Raw genomic sequence first — 24,805 nt, forward strand, 5'->3', positions numbered from 1 at the left:
TTATAAAAGGTTAGTTAAAATTATTTAATAGGAACAATCTTGGACAAGCAGAAATAGCTCTGATTTGAAGAATTATAGCAACGTACAACTGGGAAGGACTCCACAGGGATGGTGAGATGGGACAGTCTACGCCTGTCCTCGAGGCTCTGCATTGGAAAGGTGACTGATGGGACACTGTGCCCTCTCTCAAGGCACACGGGCCGCTCCTGAACACTGCCGGCTTTCCACACAGGCTATGAGAGACTTTCTTTCCATTTTAAGATAGCTTTTCTTCTTCAGTGTAGTGGAAACGCCCGGAGAGCGGCCCCCGGAGCCCCCCTAACACAGGTGCAGCACAGCCCGATTGATCTCTGGGTTTGTCCAGTCGTTCCGGATGTCATCCAGGTGGCTGTCAAAATCCACGAGCGCGTCATAGGACCGGCTGTCCAGGAGTGACGCCGAGATCCGCTGGGCCTCTGGCCAGTCTTCACAGTAATCACTACGAGGTGAGACAGGAGAAATCAGCCTCTTAATGAAAACAGGTGGCTTTTCACTAGAGTAAACAGGAAACCAGCCGCACGCAGAGTGGGATAAAGGAAGACAATAATGAACACTAGCAAACACGCATGTTTAAACACATGAAGATGTGCGTAAAGAATTTGAAACGTGAAAGAGTCACCCTGCAAATGAAATCCTGAAAAAGCTGGAAGTAGATGACTGATTACAAATAAACCAAACCAAATGCCTGGAAAGAGGGTTTGGCTTGGGGAGGGGTGCCCTGGGGCTGAGGTGGGAAGACCCTCGAGTGCCACTCAGCTTGTCCTGACTGCTTGGAAACCCCGTAGGCCTCAGTCCTCCAGGGCTCGCGGGATACGCATGACTTCTGTATGAGGTGGGCACACTCCTCTGGAGAAGACGCTAACTTAAAAACCCAGAAGGCTGGGATCAGCTTTCCTGTGGGAGCCGGGTGCCCGCGATGGCACCAGCATGCGTGGCACGTGGGCCATCCTGGGAACAGGGCACTCACTAGTGAGGGTCTCTGCAGCGCCATTTGTTTTCGTGGTGTTCGTACACATGGATTGTGGGTACCACACAGTCCATCGTGAACTTAGTGTTGTCTACCTGCAACGAGACAGAGGACACGCTCGTGAGCAGAGCCAGCACTTCTGCTGCAAGTCCGCAGGCCCTTCCTCGTGGCTCTCCCAGGACCGGTGTCAACACGGCCTGCGGCAGAAACCTCGCCTCGCAGCGCATGACACCACGAGAGCACTGCCCGGGTGTGCTGTGTCATACAGGAGAAACACTAAGTACTTTATTGCTCTTTCACAAACGTGAAGCTTCCGAACTTCACTTCTGCCTTCCCTGTTAGAATCCCACCTGAACTGAGGTTAACAGGGCTCGGGACGAGAGCTACTCACCTACCTGGCTCCTTCCCCCGCTACCTCAGCTGTGCCAGCTAACGTCGTAATTCAGTGGTTCTCACACTCGAGCGTGGGTGAGAATCATCTGGAAGCTTACTGAAACACAGACTGCCAGGCCCCTAGAATCTGCATTTCTAACAAATTCCCAGGTGGTGCTGCTGCTGCTGGCATGGGGACCCCACTGTGAGGCCTGCTGAAGTGGAACGACCCCCGGCCCTGGAAGTCCGTGCGCCGGGACAGCAGTGGCCTGTGACTCGGCAACCGTAAGCCCGCAGCTGCGAGCAGACTGCGAAAGGGGCCCACGGTCCGACGAAGCGGCCGCAGAAACGGAAACCGTTTGTTTACATCAACCGATAAAGCTCCACGTCAGCAAGAGGACGCTCAGCAGCCACTGTCCTCCCGCACACAGAGGACTCAGGAGCGAGCGAGGGTGACTTACCATGATGAGAGCCGTGTCGCTGAAGCCCTCGGCGATTCTGGAGGCCACCTTTTCTGCAACCTGGTTTGGACTGTGAGGGGAGAACCAGCGAGGTTACCGCACCGCATTCTAGTTAACGCCGCCGTTCAGCGCTGTCTGCCTAAGACAGAGTGAACAGCAACCATACAAAGGCCAAGGGCACCAGTCAGCTGCCCGGGCTTGTTACGGCCGTTCAGGTAGCTTTCGGTGACTGGTGAGGAGGGCCACGTGGAGCACAGGGGAGAGCAGGGCCCTTCCCCCACCAGGAAGCCCTGGGAGGGGATCTTGAGAGGGTGTCTTCTAAACAGAAAGGCCCCCTGGACCCCAGGGGAGAGCGCCACCCAGGGCCTGCAGACAACTGTGCTGCTGAGAGCCGCCCCAGGCCAGCGGCCTCCAGGGCCCACCTTCTCCATCTGCGCCCTTAGCTGCTGGAATCCAGTCAGTTGTTTTTCCTTTTTTTTAGTTTTAAAAATTCCTAAGCCACTGCAGATGTTCTCAGTGCTCAGGAGCCTTTCCTGGCTGGCTCTGGCCCTGCGCCCACCACAACCTTGATAAATGGCAACTTTCCACCTTACGTCAATAGAGTGACTTGGAGAGTGGGTCTCACGCGGCCCTGCGCTGCCCCGCCTCCCGCCCACGGGCCCATCCACTCTGACCTCCTCCTCGGGGCCTTACTTATCTCCCCTCCCCCACAACAGGCCCAGCTCTCATGTCAAATCTGAGTCTTTTCCTTCTTAGGACAAGAAAATTAACCAGTTCTGTCCAGCCACGGTCCAACTTCTCTTCTCGCTTTCAGCCGCATTTCTTCAACTTCTTTAGTAAGTTGCCGATCCTGTCCCTCTCGCTCCATTTCCTCACTATGCTGTGCAGTCTGGCGTCTGCCCTCTCACCCCGGAGGGCCCACACCCCCCAGCCTCCCTACCGCCTGCCAGGCTCCCAAGGCCCTCCGCCGGAATCCGGGGCAGCTGGAATCCGAGGCAGGCAGGCCGGCTGCCTTGTTCCCAGTTTCTCTGGCTGCGGTGACCTTTCCCACTTCTTTCCCACTGCGCACCAGGTGCCTCCCCTTTGCCTGCTTCATTCTCCCTGCCACCCGCCCCCTTCAGCCTGTCACCGGAGGGCACGCGTTTCTAAAACTGCCTCCTCACGGGTCTCAATTTCCAGGCTCTTCTTAGAAGATAAAAGCCCCCCGTGCTCAGGCTGGCAGACCAGCCTCTCTCACCACGGGACCAGCTACCGTTCGCACCCCCGGGGACAACGCTCTGTGTGCCTTCCATCCCAGGGAACTGTGTGCACGTCGTCCTCCTCACACCCCCCTCCCCTCGCTCCTACCCTTCCCTGTCTGGAACGCCCTTCGGCGCCCACCTCTGCTTACTCAATTCCTTCCATCTTGAATGCCCAGAAAACACCATCCTCTCTGGGACGTCTTGCCAGGCTGCCCCAGATGAGGTCCATTTGTCCCCTCTGTAATCACTGAAGCCCTGGTATGCAGTTGTCTTTTTGTGCAGCTTTTTCCCCTGCACAATTAGTCTCAGCTGTTTGAAGCAGGGACAGAGCCACGAAGAAACACACTATACAATCACGATCGTTTCTTTGTGCTTGAGGTGAAAAAAGCAGGTTCAATGCTTTATAAAAATAAGTTTATCTAATTATTCTATTTTCACTTTTAAAATTGAGAATTTATAGAGATGTGTGATTATCTGCAGTATCATGTTAAGAAAAATGAAACAAAAAAACAGTTCAATAGAGAAAGGGCCCCAGGAACTCTTGTCCCTCAGGTCACCTCGGAAAGCCCTCAAAGTGAAGGCAGCACTTCACAGGGGTTGGCAAGTGCCGAGTTCCCGTGGCGGGACCTGCTGATCCCCTCGCCCACTGTGGAGAAGGCGCAGCCCGTGACCGTGACCGCCGGAGTCTTTGCGGGCCCTCACTCACTCACACCTGACGTGTGAAGGGGAACGAAGTCAGCATTTGCCAAGGGCATGATCTTCTTCCTAGGAGCATTTGCCACAAAGAAACTGGCAAAATACTATTATCCTAACATTTATGAATATCACAGTACTTGGTGACTTTTATTGGGAAGGGGATCGAGAAACATTTATTATGTTTCATTTCAGATGCCCCCAAACTCACACTTAACATGTGTTCTTTTGAAAGAACTTAAAACTTACAGTAATTAATGAATCGCCAAAGTATTTCAAAGAACTACATCTCTAACACCGACCTGCTCCACTCCTAATGTCAGAGTGTCACACTGTGACAGTCACGCCAGTACTTTGTTTCCAGCTAGGCTGTACACGTCCTTGTTCCTGTGAACAGTCAGCTGCCAAATACAACGGTGGGGACCCTGGAGACAGAAGCCACTTGCCAATCCCCCTTCCCCACCCACACAAAACTAGGCATCTACCTGTGACTGAGGTCTTACATTTACATCTAAAAGCTCCTTACTGAGCATCTACCTCAGGCCAAGGCACTGGACCTGGTACTGAAATCTAGCCCTCATGAAGTATTTATCATGAAGCAAAGCTCCAGCAATTATGAAATGATCAAAGAAAACCTGATGGGATAACCTGAAGTTTAGGAAACGAGTAAAACAGTTACAAACACCTTATAGTTCTTTTTCTCAGATTAAAACAGTGACTGAATGATCCTGTTGTAAACAGGTAATCACGGGACTAGTAACAGGACGGGCATCTACTTGGAATCAAACACAAGGTTAAGCACACGCTGCATGTGGCTTTGCTCTGCCCGCCTCACTACCACTCTCCAAGGGATGAACTCGTCAGCTCCATTTTACAGACGGGACCACTGAGGCCAAAGTGGTGAATCAGTAAGTCACTGAGGACTTGAATCCAAGTCTAACCTGGCTGCAAAGCTTATGCTGTGAGACGATGTGAATCAGTCGATGTTTCTAAAAGAGGAGCAAAATTTTAGCTAGGCGAGGCTGAAGAGAGAAGGGAAGGTTTTCTAGGTAGAAGCAAACGGTACTAAAGAAGGAAGTCAGCGTGATCCCAGCTTCTGAGCTTCCTGGCTGTGTGGCTTTGGTGCAGCGAGCATCTCTGGCTGGAGTTTCTTCAGCTGAGTGTCCTTGTGAGGACTTGCAAGGATGACACCAAGAAAGCCCCAGGCCAGGCACAGTGGTGGTGACTGGAGGTTTACTCCAGACGCGCTGGAGGGGTGGCTTAGACCCCGCAGTGTGACCGAGGCTCACGGGGTCAGAAGGGACCCAGAGGGTTACCGGACACACTTGTCTCGCCGCCCAGCATGCTCTCTGCAGATCTCACCAACAGCTGCTAGGCACTTAGACGCCGACTTCAGTGGGAGAATGAAGACCAGAGCAGAGCAGAGCAGAGCGGGTGAAGGACCTGGGAAATTCTAGAAGGGGTGAAGAGCATGAAAGTGGTGTCTGAGCGAGATAATTCTAGGCTGGGCCGCAATGAGGTCTGAACAGAGGCAGGAAGACGAAGAGGCCATGCGCCAAGTGAGGCAGCGGAGGGGAGAGCCTGTGCGGGCGTGTCTGGGGCCGGAGGAGGAAGGAAGCCAGCGCCATCACCTCTGGCCCGGTCTCCGCTCCTTCCTGCGAGAACAGCTGCGGGACAGTACTGTCTGCTCCCGGGAAACCTTCCAAGGACGGACCCCCACTGCTCACAAAACAGTGAAAAATGCCTCGCAGCCGTCAGGGTGGCCTCACCTGCTGACGCCCCCGGGCGTGCGCCCCACGCTCCTGCCCGCTTCCACCCGGCGTCTGCATCGCGCTGTGCCCCCTCCGCACTCTTCCCTCCGCTCTCCACGTCTGCATGGGACGGGACCCTGCCACGCGCGAGCATCCGGTTCAAACGACAGCCCTCCCCGAGGGCCCCTCTGGTCACAGCGATGGACTCAACGCCTGCCTGCTCCTGCTGGACAGCCCTCTGTACCACCCTCCCGCCATGGGGCCCGGGGGCCTGCACCACAGGCCTAGGTTTCGGTGTCTTTTGTGTCAATACAGCAACTCGAGGGCAACGGCCAAGAGTCCAGCTTGGCTCAGCACAGAGCTGGGCCCGGGGCAGGCGCTTTGTGCCCTGCAGTCTCTTTCGTGTAACAAAGACCAAGACTGACACCGGCCATGAACAGGCCATGAACAGGCCGCAGCTCAGCAGCACCTGGGAGGCAGGTGGGCTCAAAAGGAAGGCGTGGTCAACAAAGAGATGCACCGGAGAGAGAGCCCGAACGGGCAGCGGGCGGGAAGGGCACGGGAGCCAGGCTTCAGAGGGCGCCCCTGCGCCGTGGCCCACGTAGAGGCTGTCACAGGAGTCGTTCTGAGCCCAGCGCTGCACCGTTGACCCTGTCTCCCCCTGAGTCCTGACTGGGCCCAGTCCTCTAGGGCAAAATGGCTTCCATCCCTGAAGTGTTTCATCAGCTTACTGTATTATGGCCCTAACGCTGTGAGTCCAGCCTCTTGCCTTTGCTGGGCAAGCGGATGTGACTCCAGGAGACACTTCGGTCTGGGGTCCTTCACCACGTCCCAGGCCGCCTGGCCACGTGAGGGAAGCGTGCGAGGGCACCTCGGCTTCTGCCTCTGGCTTTCGGCTGGTCAGGGTGCTGATTCCTCTGGGACTCGGCCTGTGAGGTCCCATCAGGATGGCTGCTGGTCGTATCCCTTGACCAGAGGGCACTCGTCTCCTTGGGCCGGACTTCTTGACCCAACCCCTCCTCACCCCTTCTGGCGGCGCAGGTACCAGCTTTTGTCACCAGCTCCAGGTGACTGCACCACCCTCTCGTGAGTTCTCTTACATACCCTTCACACCTCTGGAAGCAACCGCCTTATTAAGTCCTCCACAAATTATCCTAACTACAGGGTGTCAAGTGTTTTTCTGCTGAGACTTTGATGCAGAAATAAAGCAAAGACCTCAGCTTTGCTCATTAGTGAGAACCACAGTGGGTGCAAAGAGCCAGATAAAAGAAACCGGAACCAAACATGAAAGAAGCAGCAAACACCACATTTTCATCAAAGTATCAGACCTTAAGAGCAGCAAACCTGAAAGTTACTCTTTTTTTTAACTCCCCCAAAGAGTGGAGTTCTTTCCGAATGCTATGCCCTACCTCATTCCCACCTTGAGAGTGGGAAGCAAGACACAGCTGAGTGGGGACAGAAACAGGAGGCCCTGGACTGTTGCTTTCATTATACGAATTCCCTTCAAGCAAAAGGAAGAAGATACAGAACAGAATCCCAGCGTTAACGTAAATGTTTAGAATTGCTGTTGTGTGGGATGACCCATACCGCAGCCCCCCCTGGAATACCGCAGCCCCCCCTGGAATACTGTAAACGAGCACAGAGGCCCCGATGGGTTCTAACAGATTTTGCATCCTGAGACCACAGAGGCCAACTCATGTATCAGAGATCATCTCCCTCACAGTATCAATCTTTCAGACCACAGAGGGGTTTTGCACGGACATACCTGGCATCCTTTACTCGTTCGTTAGCTTGGTAATAGCCAGCAATCACATAGCTATTATCTTTGCACCATGAATCAATCTGAAAGAAGAACAACATTTGGGAAGAAAAGGTGAATGATTTTCTCTTAACTATCAAGTCTCAATAAACAGAGGGAACCCTCCCCAACCCCGGGATGCTGCAACGAGTCCGATATAAGCCCTGTATCCTCCTCCCTACACGAATGAAATGGGGGAGTTCCCTGGTGGCCTAGTGCTGAGGAGTCCAGGCTGTCACTGCTGCGGCCTGGGTTCGGTCCCTGACTGGGGAACGGAGATTCCGCCAGCCGAGCAGCATCGCCAAAAAAAAAAAAAAAAAAAAAAAACACGCAAGAATGAAATGGGCCTTCAGGGGAAAGAAGGTCACCCCAGTTTGCTTTCCACAGTCCACGTGAGGCCAGAGAGAGCAAAGAAGAGCCTGGGCTCCCACTCTCACTGAGGTGGGCTGTCTTCCCACAGAGGAGGGCCCTGTAATGACGGGGAAGGGTGGGGCTGGACACGAGGAATGACCTCCTCCCCCAGTCCCAGCAGAAGGCCCCAGTGTAGACACGTATTAAACGGGTGCCGTGCCGCAGGTGAGGTGAGACCAGACTTAGCCGCCTTCGCTGACAATATGAAGCACTAAGGCGTTCTGGGGCTTGAGTAAGCCTTAAGATCATTTAAATCAATCCTTCACAGATAAGCAAACTAAAAAGCTCGGAGAGGGTCAAAGTTTGCACAGCCAGGTAGCACAGCCAGCCTGGGAATATAAGTCTGTTTCAAAGCCAAGTGCTTTAATAGTGTATCTCAGTATTCCTAGCAGCACACCATGAAAAATCCATCATGCCGGGACGTGGGGTAAACAGGCAAGCACGTGCGCGCACACACCCTTCTCTGTGGCATGTTTTTAAATGGGAGCGTGGCAGCGGATTTTTAAAGGTTTTTTTTTTTATAATGCCACTCTTCTCTCATCAGATTTCGCATCCTGCAGGTCTGATGCTATTATTAAAAGCAACAAAAGGTCATCCTGCTTTGCCATAATGGAATTTTAATAATACACTGCAGTAAATTCTATCCTCAGTCTGCAAAAGAAGAGATAAAATTGATCCCCGAGTTCTTCAAAGTAACTGGTTAAAAATGTTTTTCTTTTCTTTCTTATTTTTTTCCTTTTTTAAACACAGCTCTACTGCTGTTTTTCCCAAATTCTGGTTTGAGTCTCCAACAGTCTCCTTTATGACTAAAAGCAGACATTACAGAATGGTTACAGACCAAGGTTCCCTCGCTCAAACAAGGATTAGAATAATAATTCTGGCTTCCTAAGAGCTCACAAATGACCACATTGGGGCAAAGCCAAGGCTCAGTGAGCGAATTAGACGTTTTGGTCGTCCACTCAAAAGATGAGAGCCATGTCTACAAAATATTTATAATGGCTCTTTCACTGTAACTTTGATGCAAATTATTCCACAATTCCTTATATTTTGTTTCTATCACCTCTTAAAGGAATGAGTTCTAGAAACTCTCTATTGCTGCTTACAGCAGCAAATTCTTTCATTTCTTTCTAAATGTATCTCTATGTGGTATCATATGTGGTATCAAAGGGCATAGCCCTGTTCTAAAATCTGGCATTTGGCCCCATTCCCTGAACTCAAACGCCTAAGTTAGCCCATCCTTTAGCGTAGCCCGCTCAGTCTTTGTTTCTGATCAAAGCCTGGTCTCTTGAGTGTGCCCTCACTTGAGGTGCCCCTCTCCCAGCCCTGTGGTGTGGGCTGTTCTCATATCCAGAGTCACAACTGCAGATGGTATCCCGAGTTTGGCTACTGTCCTGGCTTCCTAATGCCCTTGTAACAAGCTACAAAAACTTAGTGGCTTAAGACAACACAAATTTATCTCGCAGGTCAGAAGTCTGAAATGGGTCCGCCGGGCCGATTCCTCCTGGCGGTTCTAGGGGAGAATTCGTTCCTTGCCTTTTCCGACACCTAGTGGTCACCACATTCCTTGGCTGGTGGCTATATCACTCTGACCTCTGCCTGTGTCACACCTCTTTTCTCTTACTCTTACCCTGCCACCTCTTATGAGGACCCTTGCGATTACACTGGGTCCATCAGATAATCCAGGATAATCACCACATCTCAAGATCCTTAACTTAATCTCATTTGCAGTCCCTTTTACCATGTAAGGTTACATGTTCACAGGTTCCAAGGGTTAAGGTGTGGACATCTTGGGGGGCCATGTTTTGGCCCACCACAGCTACGTTTAATAGAAGTATAAGATAATTATTTGCTGCTGCTGCTAACCTGACCATCCCCAGCAGTAGTCCTTTTTTTATGGCCATGCTGCGCAGCTTGCGGGACCTCAGTTCCCTGACCAGGGATCAACCCGCGCCGTGGCAGTGAAAGCCCAGAGTCCTAACCACTACGCCACCAGGGACTCCCACAGCAGTCTTTAGTGAGCAGTCTAAGCTGCTCCCAGATCCCTTTCCTGGGCTGAAGGTAACGGTTCGGGACTCAATCCCTAGCAACCACGTGTCACCTTGTACCTGCACTGAGAGAGCAGAGAGGTCACTTGATGTGAAGCATGATTCTTGTGACAAACACGACGCACACCTCAACTTACACTTTACCTAATGAGGGGTGAATTCCTGTATGTAAAACTCCAAGGGTCTAACCAAATTCCAGCAGAAAAATAATGTCATGACCTTGAACTTCTAGTAGTACTCTTTTTAAAAATAATTTATTTATTTTATTTATTTTTGGGTGCATTGGGTCTTCGTTGCTGCGTGTGGGCTTCCTCTAGTTGCGGGGAGCAGGGGCTACTCTTCGCTGCAGTGAGCGGGCTTCTCATTGCGGTGGCTTCTCTTGTTGCAGAGCACGGGCTCTAGGCTTGCGGGCTCAGTAGTTGTGGCACGTGGGCTTAGTTGCTCTGCGGCATGTGGGATCTTCCCCGACCAGGGCTGGAACCCGTGTCCCCTGCATTAGCAGGCAGATTCTTATCCACCGCGCCACCAGGGAAGCCCTTTTGTTTTTTTGGTAATGCCACATGGCTTGCGGGATCTTAGTTCCCTGACCAGGGATTGAACCTGGGACCCGGCATTGAAAGCGCTAAGTCCTAACCACTAGACCACCAGGGAGCTCCCTAGTAGAACTCTTTGAAGAGGCTGTCCGAAAAGTGAACCAGGCACAAAAGCTCTGGCTTGGCTTTAGAAACCTTTCAATGATTCAAAAAAGAACAACCAAGTTAAGTCTGGATGCCTGTGACAGGCATGTACACCCTGTCCACAGCTGTCCAGATCCAGACACAAGCGGCCCCCAGTTGGGGAATGGAGAACTGGCTATCAGAGCGCACAGAGGTGGCGTAAACAAGTTTCACTGGAACCAGACCTCATCGGTGAGAGTGACCGGGCGGGCAGTAAGAGTCAGGGTGTGGGAGGAGGCGAGCAGTGTGGACACTCGGGAGCGTGGGGGTGGGGCAGGCAGCTCTTGAGGGCCCTCAGAATCCTGAAGTCAGCCCAAACGGCTTGTTAATGAAAAGCCCAAGCAGATTTATTTAAGTGGCAGCTTATACAGTAAAGGCAACTCGCTTCCTCCCAAGTGGGGCAGGACAAGGCAAAAGAACTGAGAGGCTGTCTGACCGCTGTTCTCAATGAATCCGCTTCCATCCTCCTTACCTTGCTGCTAAGATGCCCTACTCCCGTGACGCATCTTGTGAACAATCAAAATGAAAAAGTTCAGGACAACGCGAGTTCGCTCTGAAACTCGCGTCAAGTGACTCTGAATACAGGGTCCAAATCCTGCATTTACTTACGTAGTTCCTTTTACTTTTCAGAGGGAAAGAAGGACACTTGCACCTTGGCGTAAGTCTGCCACCCTCTGTTCAATGCCCTTTCGGGCTCGTTCCATTCCAGACACATAGGAGAACTACTAAAGGCCCTGGGCCCAACTAGTCCGTTCCCAGTTAGACTACACAAAGAAAGCAGCTTCTCTCAGCAAACTCGCCAATATTTGCATGTATGAGGCCCTTTGTAATTTTCAAAGCACCATCACCCACCTCACATGGCTATCTAATAGCCGTGAAGTAGGCAAGGCAGGGAGCTGGTAAGAGCCACCCCCAGCGGGGCGTTGCTCCCATGTTTGCCGCTTACAAGCTGGCTGTGTCTGTCAGCCTCCCTGTCTGCAGCAATGAGCTCCCTGTCTGCAGCAATGAGCAGGCCGTGGCTTCTAGAAGTAGAGGGGTTGTTAGTTTCACGGAGAAGAAAAGCACCTTCTCAAGTCTGCTGCTGATTCTTCTCTGGCAGGAAAGGAGCTGGCTCCAAGGAGGAAAAGCTCTGGAGGTACATGGCATGGGGACAGAGGGTGAAGGTCAAGGGGAAGAACTGAAAGGAGAACCCAGAGCAGCCAGCTCCCTCTCCCAGGCCAGCACATTTATGTTCTGGAGAGAAAAAGGGGCAGGAGGAAGCAGGGTGCTACGCCAAAAGCCAGAGGGGCAGCAGCCTGTGCAGATGAGTAGCGAAGGCACATATGGAGGCAGCAGAAAGAATTCTAGACCGAAGTCACGGTGCCTAGACCAACGGGCAAAGAAGGAAGTCATTGGAGCAGAATGTAATGAAAAGCAGCTCCACAGCACCAGGAAACCAGCGACAGGGGAAAAGGACAAAGAGGGCTTAGGGAAACAGCAGGTTTATGCTAATTTCCCCACTGACATTTTATGGGTTTTTGCTTTTAGAAATAATTCCATCACTACCTACGTCAAAGGGTTATAAGGATAAATTAACAGGCATAAGTACTTAAAAAAAATAGAAAGCACCCAGAAATGCAAGGATTTTTTTAAATGGAAAATTATAATGAAAAGCCTTGCAAAGGAATCTGAAGCCGCCCTTTGATGGACTGCATATCAAGTCAGTCTTTCCCACTTTTCAAAAATAACTCAATACGAAACTCCCTGAATAGAAACAAGCTGTGAGAATTAGGCCTCGTTTATACAGTTTTATGGATTTAGATGCTTTATTAAAACTACATCTTCTATAGCTGATAAACCATGGCTCCATACAGAGATTTTTCATTGCCTTCAGGTTATAAAGTTGCTAAGTTAAAAGCTGAATGATATAAGCTTAAATATCTTAATTGTAATACAAAATTTGTGGATGGACTCAAATTGCAAATTTTCCTTTATAACTTTATTTTGAAAGTTATTTAATTTGTACTCAGTTGACATCTTTCTCGTATTTTTCAAATTCTGAGTCTATGATTCAAAGTTTTGATCAACAGAAGAAAAGTAAGCACACCACCACTGCTTGGCAAGGATAAAACTTTGGCTGTTAGTTTCTACTGTTTGAAAAGAAGCTAAGTGCAGAGAATCTCGTTTGCGCTTCATTTTGCTGGGCAGGGGACTCAAACACTGAAGGCACATTTGGGGACACGCTGGAAGGTGGGTCTGGAGTGCAGTGTGCAGCGGTGCAGGGGGGGCAGGGCCAGAACAAGGTCTCAAGCAGTGCCCCTTAACAAGCCGTGGCAGTGGGCCTGTCTTAAGAGTCAAGGTCCCCTCTGGGCATCTTCCCTCCCCAGGTAAATGGCAGACACAGCCCTAATCCTTGGGGAAAATTCATGTAAAGGCGACTCCAATGCGGTTGCTTATAGTTAGTATATTTAATTCGTTCAAGTACTGCATTTATATCTTTTAATAGGAACATAACCCTTTAACTCTGTAAAGCTTACTTAAGAATGAAAAGAATTAATCCTATTTTGACAATTCCAAGTGAGGTTCAACTTTGCCTTTAAGATGCTCTTTGATTATTTCTGATAGGATTTTCTAGGGATTTAAAGCAACACACCTTTTCCTCCTACCCACCCTGGCTCCACTTTGGTTAGTCTGCTGACTTCCCTTCTTCCACCCACCCCGCAGAAGCTGGAGTTCCTCAGGTTTCTGTCCATGGCTCTCTACTCATTACACACAATCCCAGCCAATAGCACCTGCTCTCAGGGCTTCAAAAGTCACTGAGAAGCTACTGGTCCCCCATCTATGTCTCCAGCCCACCCATTTTTTGAGTTTCAGACCCATTTTTCAGCTGTCAACACTAGGTCATTTTCCCTCAACAAATGGTGCCACTGTCCTTCTGATGCTTAAGTCAGAAACAGAGGTGTGTCACCCTTGCTTCCTTTTCCCTATGTCCCCACACGATTAGTCACTGAATGCTGTGGATTCTCCCTCCTGGCTCTCTCTGGTCTGTCTCCGCTGCTTCCACAGTGCACTTAGTTTAGGCCACCTCTCTGCCTCTAGTATTATATACACTCCTGTTTCCAACATCCTCTTTGCTGCAGGCTGGGGCAATCACTCCAAGACACAAATGTGACCATGCAACTCTCCTCCAGTGGCTTCCCTGTCCTCATGATGGAGCCCAAACTCCTCTGTGTGATCTGCAAGGTCCTCTACGATGAAATCTGTCCACTGCTCACCTCTCTCCATGCCAGGTCGCTTTACACTCTACACTCTAGCTCCTCGCTCAACACCCCTCCCCCATTCTCCCCTGGCCTTGGCACATATGCTACTCCCTCGGCCTTGAGTGGTTTTCCTCCATGCCCTGAAGGAAGGCTGGGTTCGTTGAACCTTCCCCACTTTCTGCTTAACCCCCGATATGGCACTTACTCTTCGCTACTGTACTTGTCCGCTTGGTACAAGTTCAACTGCTAAGCAGGTACAGTGTTTGATCCATAGCCATATCCCTCCCCTAGCACAGGCCTGACACTACCGGAGAACTGAATGATCCTGCATTAATGCTACTGGTTAATCTAGTTCCCGCAAGCGAATGCACTTCACATATCCAATCACCACGCAATTCCCTTGGTAACAAAATAATCAAGACAGGTGGTTGAAAAGACTTGAAGTAAAACAGACACATGCACACCCCAGGGATGTACTGGTACTGACAAGCTATTTCTTCAGGAGCTAAAATGGTTGATTTTATAAATATCATCTACTTCTTACCTATCTCCTGCCCCAAGATGAAATGAAGAAATTCAGACAATGACTCAGTTTAACAGGCATTTAAAGATGTGCCCAGTAAGGCGAGGACCGTTTGTCTAAAGATAGTTGCTGCTTACCAAGAATTTACATGGGTGTCATAATTAGGTAAATTACAAAATGAATTCATTTTACTTGTTGGGAGGTATAGAGAAAGGACTTCTACCTACACCTTCTCAAACTTAACTACTTTTTGCATAATCAACTAATTTTTTTTAGTATCATAGTTTATATGTATATGAAAAACTGTACCTCAAGCCAGGCAGGTCTGAGTCTACAGTTCATTCTTCCCTAAGGTTTCAACGCAAATTTATAGGTGGTCTTTTCTCCTTTATGGGACACCATACCTCAACAAGCACTACCTAGGATTCAATGACCAGCCAGTCTATCCCTATGCCACATCTTTTCTCACTGTACTTCAATAGACCAGTCGTGAGCCAGACCCACAGAAGTGTGCGGGCTGGAAGACATGTCTCTCCGGCTTTTAAATTCCACAAACCTGCCATCTGCGGGATTTGGCTCTTAAAACCACGGGTGCATTCTAGATGTCACTAAGGAGGCCAGACAAGCTTTCCTTACAAAGCGCTCAGGCGCATTCTCGGGCAGCAGTGCCCGTGAGGCCAGCTCGCTGCCTCTACACGTGTCTCCACCCTCGGGGTCCGGGGCACGAACGTCGGAAGAACCGCAGCCTTTACACCCGCGGCAGACACGGATCCGGCCCCGCGAAGGTGCGCAAGAGCCAAACCGCCGTGTCAAAACTTCCCGTGACTCAAAATCCCAAAGACAAACGCTGTCGAATCACCGCTCAGTTAACGACGGCTTGTCTCTATAAAGGATACTGGTGTGAGAAAATTAACGTATTATTCGTTTTAGACGCTTAAAGCGTCTAAAAACACCCAGGACGGTTAAGATCGCTCCTAAGGCCGCTGCCACTACGAGGTGCCATCTGCGGGGCCTTGCTAAGTGCAGGGAAAGTCCTATGCGCCCTCGTGGGTCGTCCGTTCGTGGTCACGGCTACCTCGGGGGTGGGTCTAGACTCCGGCTGGACCACTGTGAGCTTCCAGCTGGGGCTGCTCGGAAGCTGATCGCCAGGCGGTCTCTTGCCCTGAAGATTCCGAGGCAGGACCCTTCCCGCGCTTACCAGGGTGAGGGCCACCTCCAGCATGGGGGCGAGGGCCAGGGTGCCGTGGAAGAGGGGTATACAGTCCACGAAGAGGGTGTGGTGGGCACCCGGGCCGCCCAGAGGAACGTGCTCCTTGCGCGGCTTCTGCTTCTCGGCCACCAGCAGCCCGTTAACGGCGCAGTGTGGGTACTTGGCGCCGTGCAGCACCATCTTGCAGTAGGCCTGGGTGGTCAGCTTCACCCCGGGCATGCTGAGCCCGGGAGGGCCCCGGAGGCCCGGCGCCGGCCGAGGCCTGGATCCGCTGCCCGGCCGCGCGGCGCCTCAGGGGAGAAGTGGGACGAGGCGGCGGCTGCCTGGCGCGGTCCCGCGGCTGGCGGAGGCCCCAACAGGCCAGGCCCCGCTCGGGCTCGTCTCCTCTCGACGCCGGCTTCCCCACCGGAGAGACCGACGAGCCCGCGTCAGACTCCCCTCGCGCCTCTCGCCGGGCGCCGCCGAAAAGCTGTCTTTCAGCGGCCGCCGGAAAGCAGCCCGGCTCTGCGTTTTACGACGTTCGCGGCGGCCCCCGACTTCCGGTCCTGTGACCTCCAGTGCGGTCGGGCGCGGGGTGGGGTCTTCCTCGATCCCGTGGTGCTCCGCGGCGCGGCCTCGCTCTTTTCCGGTCGTGAGTAGCCGGGGCGTAGAGGGCGGTCGTTGGTGGGCCCGGTGAGCAGCGGCTGGGCTGCGGCAGGTGAGGCGGGCGGCGGTCGTTCTGCGCTGCGAGGCCGCTGAGGGTCGGGCGCAGGGAGCCGTCGGGCCTGCGTGCGCGCCGCGCGGCGCCAGCAGGAACCGGCGCTGGGCCTCCGGTCCCGGTGACATTGAGGCCGGCCGGCGGGGGCTCCGGGCTCCGGAGCCGCCGGGTGGCGGTTTCTTTGCCTCCCAGAAGCATCGGCCGGTCCTCGCCTGTGCGGCCGCGGCCGCGGTCTGGCTTCGACTCTGACCTTGGAGCGTCCGCTGGCCGCGGGCGCGCACCCTAGGGCAGGTCGCTTTGCGGGCTCCCGGCCACCCTTTCAGACGGTGCTGCGCCACCGCCCCGGGTGTAACGGGGTTCAGGGACAGGCGTTCGGCGTCCGCCCACGCGCGGGCCGGGCGGGGGAGAAAACATGGGAAACGGGAACGAGTTCAGCCCTGATGTCATGCTTCTGTTTATTCTGCCCGTAATGGGTATTTTCTGAATGCGTTTGGGATCCTTTTCGTCATCGGTGGGGTCCCCTGAAACGTCCAGTTTTAAGGGAGGGGGAGGTAGGGGAGTTAGGCATGATTCAGTGAAGGCCCAGGTGACAGGTGGGTCATCCAGGTCATTCGTTGTCCTGCAGGGTTTGGAAATGGCCCAGGGCCCTGTTTGCAGCCTTTCTCCCGGGTTTCTCCTTTCTGTCTTGTGCACGTATTAGGTCTTAAACCAAATAATGAATGCAGTGCGTGCCACAGTCCCTTTGAACTGTTGACTTTTTTTTCTCTATAAACAGTGGAGCCCATCGTAGCAGCACATTCTAGCTTTTCCAGAGTCTTCTTAAAAAATGTTTTTCTCTTTGCTTTGTGAGAAAGCCAATGTTTAAAAAAAGAAAAGCAGAGAAACGATATGCAAAAAAACCCCAAAACCCAGTTTTCTCTGAGTTGCCTTAAGTGTATGCATATGGTGCTTGGTTTATAATGAAGCTCCGTTAAAACGTGCTGACTGCTGAGAAAAAAAAACCTCATCCTGGGTTAATTTGTGAGCTCAGAGTCAGTAATGAAGAAGGGATCAGTTATGTTAGAGGGGAGAAGAAGAAAAAAGAATTGCATTGACTTCCAAACTGCATTGGGGCAAAAAGAAGAATCATTCCTAATAGGTGTTTACGCTTATTCATAGAGAAGGTGCATTTTTATCTTTCAGAATGTTGGCTACCAGAGTATTTAGCCTAATTGGCAAGCGGGCAATTTCCACTTCGGTGTGTGTACGGGCACACGGTAAGTGTAACCTTTCTTTTTGCTCTGCTCTGTTTAAGGCCCTGTGCTGGAGTTTCAAACACAGAGGGCTGAGATGGCTAAGATCCTGATCGCGATGTTGAGGAACTTGAGGGGAGGTATAAATATTTTCATGGGGCATACTTCTAGATTAGAGAGTATTTATGAATCATATTGAATTCTGGTCTGGGTCTTTGCTTATACTGATATTTTCCCCCTTTTCCTTCCCTTCCCATATTTTCAGGTTCAAGTTCCAGTTCCACCCCTTTTAAGAGGTTCCCCACTATACCGGACTTTAACACTCTCTCCCTCCGACAAAACTCCCAGCCACTTACCTTGAACACGGTTTACATTATTGGGACAATGGAAGGGAAGGAGCTTGGACTTCCTCGCCTGAACTGGGTTTAATCTCATTTCTACCTTGGACTAGTTACTCAAGTTTAGGAATCTGTTTTCTCACTGAAATGTATGTAAACAGCTTAGTGCAGTGCCTGGCACATAGCAAGTTTAGTTTTGCATTTATCAGGCATCTTTGTACTTGTCCCTGTTAGGCACTTAGAATAAAAGAATATGAGGTATGAAATCAATCCCCAAGAATGTGTGCAGTCTGGAGAGGGAAGATACATGAAGGCAGCATTTCAGTAAGAGATGGACCCTGAGGAGAAACATTTAGCCTGGCCTCTAGGGTACAGGGGAGGCTTCTGGAGGAGAGGGCCTGCTCTGCTGAAGGGCTAGTAGGTTTAACCTCACATTCCAGCGGGGAGTGGCTTTCCAGTCAGAGGAAAAACAAGCAGCAGGAGGAGGAAATGCAAGGCAGCACGGCAGCTTGTGTTACTGAGGGCTCGAGGGCAAGGCTTGAGTGGGGGGTGATAAAGAGAGCAAGGCTTATGTATCCAGGGGCTCAAAAGCTGCTGCCGGAGTTGCTTTGTGTATGAATTTTTCCTTGAAATTGTGTCCTTTAATTGGCAATACTGTTGTCTTATATTTCTCTATATTTTTGATACTGCTCAGGATAACACTGTGGACATAGACTCGAAAACACATCATTTTAGTAAGAGTATTATTGAAATATGTAATTTAAATGACTAGGTAATGAAAATATTAGTTGTTTAGTTAATACATGCAGAAAGAAGTACTTCTTCACTAAAAGCCTGGACAGTCATGTAGGACAGAAATTACATTTTGTTTCTGCTAATATATTTCCTTAGCTTTTAGTTTGTTTGCTTAGTTTAGTTGGTAGTATAGTTTACAGAAAGGAAAATTTATCTTTTCTAGGTGTTATGTTTCTACGGATTTAGGTACACTCACACAGTTGTGTAACAACGACCCCTGTCAGGACATACAGCATTTCCGTCACCCCCAAGAGTTCTTTCATGTCCCTTTGGTCGTTCGGATCTTCTGTAAGAAGTCAACTTGAACCTCCCTTGGTGGCACTGGCCGTGACTTATCTTTAGGGTATTGCGTTAGGCAGGGGAAGTCAGATCTAGTCGGTCCCTTCTTGAAGCCCTCCGCTGGCTTCTTGCGCCTGGAGCAAGATCAGCGCCCAGCCTCTCTGATCTCGTCGCGTCAGTCCCAGTACGGCCAAGAGCAGCCCAAACCGGCCCTTCCTGTGGGCTCCCGCTCCCAGCCCGCACGGTGCACCGCTCCTCAGATGCGCCACGCTGCAGAGGTGTGGATGGTTGCTGCTTTCAGATCATCACCCTCCGCGCAGGTGTTACCTTAGAACAGCCTTTCCTCACCACCTGTCCTGCCTTACCTTGCTTCGTGCTTCCTTAGAGACTGTGGATTTGGGGTAGTTTGAGTGTCGTCTGCCTCTAGAGCGCCAGCTTTGGAGGCCAGGGACCTTGCCGGGCTTGTTCGTTGCCGCGTCTCCAGCACGCGGTAGGCAGGTGGAGAGAACTGCAGTCCATTAGACAAGTCTCGTCCTTTACTTTTAAAGTTCTAGTTGTACAAGTCGTACACGAATACATGACCCGGTTCTCCACATACAATAGCACAGGCTGGAGCACCACTGGTAGCCCTTGTGGGAAGTTTGGGTATTTGTGCGGTGACGCGTGTGACTGAGAGGGGAGCTCAGATTCACCAGATTACCTCAGCAGAGGCTCCCCCAGATCCATCCAGACTGAGGGTGGAAGTGCTAAAACAGGCACTAGAATGCAAAGTCTTTGCTTTTCTCTCTTTTTGAAAGGAATGTTTGGTGTGTTAACCTTTATGTGTCCGTGCTCCGCACTCCCCTCCCCGCCCCCCATTTACTGGGGGACCAGGCCCAAAGTGCTGAAGAGCCCTTGGCAGCCCTGAGATCACGAATTGGCCATTCTTGTTCTAGAAGGTGCCGTTTCATGCTTAGAGTGCTCAAAGGTTATGAGCATTAACGTCTTTATAACAGCTTTATTGAGATGTAATTTACATAGCACACCGTCACCCACTAAAGGGTGCACTTCAGTGGTTTTTGGTTCATTCACTGAGCTGTGCCCTTATCACGCAGTCACCTTTAGAATGTTCTCGTGACCCTAGTTAACATCTCTCTCTAATAACTCGTGTGTGACCTGAGTGCTTTGTAGTCTACTCATCATCTTGATAGAGTTGTTAAATTGGAAGGTAATTGTAGCCATTTGCATCTCAAATCCTTTTGGGATAAGGTCGGGTATAAATATATAAGTGTGGTAGGCATTTGCAAGTCACAGATACGCATCTAGAGAAGTTTTACTGCTTTAAGACTTCAGGTTTTATTTCACTACTGTTAACATGTTTGGGGAGATTTTAATCATTGGGACTAAGCTAAATGGAGGTGAAGCATTTTTGCAGGACTTCATCCCTCTAAATCAGTTTGGAACACAAAATTTTCTTGCAGATGTAGGGTAGAATTGAACACAGCTTTTTGCACAGGGAAAACCCTAAATAAAATGGAAGAGATGCCTTTTTTTCCCTGCTGTCTGAACTTTTTTCCTCTTTACTGGAAGAATACATGGGCACACACCCACTGGAAGACACGAAAATGTCGGACTTTCTGAGCAGAAGCCTCATCTTGTCGTCTCCTCTTTCCACTGATAACTTGGCTTTAGCTTGCCAGGGGTTTCGTGTGTTTAGTTACACGCACCTGTGAGCGTCTACATGTAACTTAGATTTTTAAAAACAAAACATAACCCTGTTAGTGTTCTGTGACTTGGTGGGTACACAATTGTCTTTCCATTCTGGGCACGTGGATCTCTGTCATTCATTGTACTGTTGTAACGTGTTTCCTGCCATGCATGTACCCGTGGTTCCCTTCCTCTGCTTGCCTGTTTCTTTTTTTTCCAGATCTCTCATTTCCCAACATGCTCTGTAGTTTCTCGTTTGATTCCCACTTCCAGCATGTAGACACTGGTAGGCAGGAATGTTTGCATTGTTCGCTGATGATACCAGATTGGAGCCATGCTTGGCATTCGGTAGGTGCTTAGTAAACCCTTGTTGAACAGGCCAAACGGCTCCGTGATAACGCGTTTCTAAGGAGCACAGCTCCTTAGTGCGTCCTTGGTTGGACACAGTTTATTTGATACTTTGCTGTAATAAGCAGTGGTGCAGTAACGAGCTTTTCATGCATCTTTCTTTCTGAACTTTGAACCCTTGTTTCTTTCATGAGTTTTATATTGTTTTTGTTCTTCCCCATTAGTTGGAGTCCCTTGCAGAAGGGGCTTCACTTAGTCCAGTCTCCAGTCCATTCCAGGGAACCTGAGCGCCCTCTCTGACCTCTGCATGAACACTGGTCGTTGCAGGAAGTGCTGCCTTGTTAGCGATGCCCCTGGCAGGCTTTTGTTTTGCTGTGATGAAAAGCGCCGCCGTTACTCATCTGCCAGCCTCACTCGGCCGTCTGGGCCCCTCCGGACAGGCCTGCTCCCTGGTGCACACGACAGTCCTGTGGCCGTTTGGAACGGCGGCCGCAGCCCCTGGGATAACTGAAGTTTTCAGGGTGCACATACGCATACCGGTTTTGGTTTGTAGAAGTACCGTCTGGTTTGTAACTCTGAACCGAAGTGGATTTTCAAATATTCATCCAACGCATGTTTCAGGAAGCGTTGTGAAGAGTGAAGACTATGGTCTCCCGGGCTACGTGGACCGGCGCGACTACCCCTTGCCCGACGTGGCCCACGTCAGGAGCCTCTCCGCCAGCCAGAAGGCCTTGAAGGAGAAGGAGAAGGCCGCCTGGAGCAGCCTCTCCATCGATGAGAAAGTTGAACGTGGGTATTGAAGGGAAGCGGGGCAGCTTGCGTCGGGCGAGCATTCTGGTTCTGGGCCGCTGCCCGGAGCCCAGTGTGCTGGGGAGGGTGGGGTGCTGAGGCTCTGTGGGGCCGTCCGGGGCCCGGGCCCCTTTGTCCAGGCTTGTGGGCTCCAGCCCCCCTCGGGGAGGAGCGGGAACAGGCATGCAGAGCTGCTGAGCAGGGCTCTGCGGGGGGCTTAGCGTGTGAGAGGAGCTTCTCGGGGCCTCCCTGGGTGGGACTGGGTTGGCTGTAAATTATTGATGGAAGATCAGCGAAATTTCCCTGTCAGGTAGGAGAGAGGCATGAAAGTATTATGGGCTTGAACAGACCCTTAAACCTTAATCTAAAGGAGAAGGAATTTCACTGCTTTTTTTTTGCACAGAGCAAACTCCATAACTTCATGCATCTCCTTCCTTCCCCCTTATGTGTGCGTGGGTGCGTCCGGGCCTCGGGCCTGTGTTGTGTTCCTAGCTGTATGTCTGCCGCCCCCGTGTTGTGGGGAGGAGTGATGGAGCCCCGCCTCGAGGAGGGGCTCTCGGTCCCCGTGGCCGTCTGTGCCTGCAGCGCTGTCTTTTCTGTTCCCAGTGTACCGCCTTAAGTTCAAGGAGAGCTTCGCGGAAATGAACAGGAGCACGAACGAGTGGAAGACGGTTGTGGGCGGGGCCATGTTCTTCATCGGCTTCACTGCTCTCCTCCTCATCTGGGAGAAGCTGTACGGTGAGTGGCGGGGAGAGAAGGGGCCCGGTACCCGGAGCGGCGGCATCTTTCGGTGCCCCAGAGTGGGCCGTGGGGCCTTCACACAAAATCGGCGCTTCTGTCCCGGGCTCCGTCCCGACTGTTCACCAGGTTTGCGAGACTGGCTCACGTGCACGGAAGTGGTGTAAGCCAGAGTTTGCTTTATTCCGAGCGGGCCAGGCTTGGCCCGAACGGCTTCCTTTGTACAGCACGCCACGTATCCAGTAACGGTTTCTCTGCTCCCCAGTCAGCGTCAGGAGAAGGAGTGGTGGGGGTTAGATCAAGGAGAAGGGCACCTTACGCATCAAGGGCTGTTCCAGCTGTTGGGGACGGCAGCTCAGTAATCAGAGCTCTGGGCCTTCGGACCGAGCAGTTTCTGCTTCGCCCGCGTCGGGGCCGCCTGCTCGCGTGTTCTAGTGCTGCGTGTCCCGCGTTCCCTCCGTCCGGCCGAGTAGGTAGCTTCCCGTTCTGAGTAGGTGTGAGCCTGTGTTTGTGGCCTGCCTGTGGACGCGGGTCAGTGACAGGCCTGTGACCCTCTGCTCTCCCCCCGCGTCCCCTTTGGTTCTGTCGGTGCTTGCCTGCAGACCCGTTGTCTGTATCCTGTAGAGAGGACGTCTTGCTTTTAGCTTAAGCATTTCATCGCTCGCTTTTACAAACGAAGGAATAATTTGGAAATACCGAGTTGTCAGCGCCCAGGATTCGAGACCGTTGTGTGTGCGTGCGTGTGGCTGTCAAGTGGCAGGTGGCTGCGCTGCTCGGCCTGCCGGTGAGGTGGGGGGACACCTCGGCCGCGTGGCGCGCTGGTTTGGAAACACCGAGTCGGGACAGTGTTGCCTCATGAAGTTGTTTTGGGCTGCAGTGTACGGCCCCATCCCGCACACCTTTGAGGAGGAGTGGGTGGCCAAGCAGACCAAGAGGATGCTCGACATGAAGGTGGCCCCAGTCCAGGGCTTCTCAGCCAAGTGGGACTACGACAGGAACGAGTGGAAGAAGTAAGGACCCGCCGTTGGCCGCCGGAGCCGCCGTGTCACCTCCCTGCAGCCCCGCACGTTTACCGGGGCGTTCTTTCCCAGTACCAGTGCTAATAAACGAGCAGTTTACGTGGCGTCCTTGTGGCTGCTTCTTTGATGGTATAACTGAATGAGAGGAAAGCGTCGTTTGAAACACGGTGAGTTTCTCCCAAGTGTCTGTAGTCAGTACATTTTGGGTATTAATGAATGGGCAGAAATAAGGTGTATAAGGGGATAGCAGATAAAAACGAAAAATACAGAGTCCTGTGGTGTGGGATGTCCTGACGAGAGATGTTTATGGGAGTTCAGTCCCCATCACAGTAGCCAGACTGACACACCTCAGCGGGGTCGCTTTTCTCCTGGGACCGTCTCTCCCCTTGGAATTGTGCGTGTTGGTTGGAGTGTGTGACCACGAGCTTGGGCAGGGCAGACCGGGTTCTGCGCTCCTGCCTTTTTATCGAAGAGGCAACGGCGAAGCCAGCTGTCGGCCGGGCAGGAGTTAAGGAGCCCTGCCCGAGCCCCCGGCAGGCGTCCCGTGCGGGCTCCCGCATCTGTCCTGTGGTTCTCTCCCCTCGCTCTAACGTCCCTGCCCCTCACTGGCTCCTGGAGCCCCTGTGTGGGGGAGCAGAACACTGCAGAATAGAGCTGGTGCAGAGGGCTCTCCCAGCAGCACTGGCGCAGGGGCGGGTCGGGGGGAGCTGTGCCTGGGAAGGGAAGTTGGTCCCTAGAGCTCGACCAGAGGAGCGTCACAGGAAGTTGGCCTTAGATAGGCTTGTGAGAAGGCTTGAGCCCACTGGTGTAACAGGAGGGGCAGGTGAACTGTAGCCCCTGATGGCAGTGTCTCCTGCTGCTCTGCAGATGGCCTTGCTGGCTTGTTCTCGAGGGCCAGCTGACTGCCCGGAGGCCCTCTGGGGGGAGAGGAAGTCCCGGGAGCTGTGGGGTGCGAGTCTGGCTGTGAGGACCAGTGTGGCTCTGGGCGGCTGGGACGTCCCTCGGGTGGAGCCATTTTCAGCTCCTTCCCAGCGAGGGCTCCTGTGGCGGGGCTGGAGTTCCTGACCTGGCCCCTCACCTGGCTCTTCTGACCCTTGAACGATCACTGGTGGGTCCCCTGCGGTGGGCCAGGCGCTCACCGTCTCACTCCCGAGAACGACCCCAAGAGGAGGGGGCCCTTCCCGGCTTGGGTGGTGGAGCTGAATGCAGCTAGAGGCCGAGGGCTCTGCCTGAGTGGGAGTGGGGGTGCTGGAGACGGACCCCCAGACTGCCGCTCCCCCGGGGGGCTTCACACGGAGCCTCCCCCAGCCACACCGGAACCACTCTTGCGCTTGCTCAGAGGATGACCGCCTGTACCTCGGCGTCAGATTCCAAGATGTGACTGTCCTCTTCTGTCTCTCTGTCTTTGTGGGTTTATG

At 52.1% G+C, this 24,805-nt stretch overlaps 2 protein-coding genes across 5 annotated transcripts; one reads left to right on the forward strand and one right to left on the reverse strand.

Annotated features, from left to right (window-relative positions):
* On the reverse strand, positions 1 to 16,014 carry EMC8 (ER membrane protein complex subunit 8). Of its 2 annotated transcripts, XM_059045523.2 has the most exons (5): positions 15,455 to 16,006; positions 7,290 to 7,366; positions 1,840 to 1,909; positions 1,007 to 1,101; positions 1 to 478 (listed from the first exon to the last, which is right to left on the reverse strand). In XM_059045523.2, exons 1-5 carry the CDS (start codon positions 15,683 to 15,685, stop codon positions 319 to 321), a joined length of 633 nt encoding a protein of 210 aa, XP_058901506.1. In that variant the 5' UTR covers positions 15,686 to 16,006; the 3' UTR covers positions 1 to 318. The 2 variants fall into 2 exon arrangements, with proteins under 2 accessions (XP_058901506.1, XP_066876391.1); XM_067020290.1 differs by lacking the exon at positions 1,007 to 1,101 and having other exon boundaries at positions 15,455 to 16,014.
* Positions 15,997 to 23,491, forward strand: COX4I1 (cytochrome c oxidase subunit 4I1). 3 transcript variants are annotated; one of them, XM_059045525.2, is made up of 5 exons: positions 15,997 to 16,163; positions 17,346 to 17,419; positions 21,463 to 21,630; positions 22,237 to 22,368; positions 23,246 to 23,491. In XM_059045525.2, the coding sequence occupies exons 2-5, from the start codon at positions 17,347 to 17,349 to the stop codon at positions 23,380 to 23,382; spliced, it is 510 nt and encodes a 169-aa protein (XP_058901508.1). In that variant the 5' UTR covers positions 15,997 to 16,163; position 17,346; the 3' UTR covers positions 23,383 to 23,491. The 3 variants fall into 3 exon arrangements, with proteins under 3 accessions (XP_058901508.1, XP_066876389.1, XP_066876388.1); XM_067020288.1 differs by lacking the exon at positions 17,346 to 17,419 and adding an exon at positions 17,458 to 17,535 and having other exon boundaries at positions 16,037 to 16,163; XM_067020287.1 differs by lacking the exons at positions 15,997 to 16,163; positions 17,346 to 17,419 and adding an exon at positions 17,666 to 19,127 and having other exon boundaries at positions 21,066 to 21,630.
* The last annotated feature ends 1,314 nt before the right edge of the window (positions 23,492 to 24,805 follow it).

Source organism: Kogia breviceps, chromosome 18, assembly GCF_026419965.1.
Source record: "Kogia breviceps isolate mKogBre1 chromosome 18, mKogBre1 haplotype 1, whole genome shotgun sequence".
Lineage (NCBI taxonomy): Eukaryota > Metazoa > Chordata > Mammalia > Artiodactyla > Physeteridae > Kogia > Kogia breviceps.

Coding starts and splice junctions, on each gene's coding strand:
- COX4I1 (XM_067020287.1), top strand. CDS start 21,189: ATGCCCCTGGCAGGCTTTTGTTTTGCTGTGATGAAAAGCGCCGCCGTT. Junction 21,631..22,236: donor CATCGATGAGAAAGTTGAAC/GTGGGTATTGAA, acceptor TTCTGTTCCCAG/TGTACCGCCTTAAGTTCAAG. Junction 22,369..23,245: donor CATCTGGGAGAAGCTGTACG/GTGAGTGGCGGG, acceptor TTTGGGCTGCAG/TGTACGGCCCCATCCCGCAC.
- EMC8 (XM_059045523.2), bottom strand. CDS start 15,685: ATGCCCGGGGTGAAGCTGACCACCCAGGCCTACTGCAAGATGGTGCTG. Junction 7,367..15,454: donor TGGAGGTGGCCCTCACCCTG/GTAAGCGCGGGA, acceptor TTCTTCTTTCAG/ATTGATTCATGGTGCAAAGA. Junction 1,910..7,289: donor GAACGAGTAAAGGATGCCAG/GTATGTCCGTGC, acceptor CTCCCCTCACAG/TCCAAACCAGGTTGCAGAAA.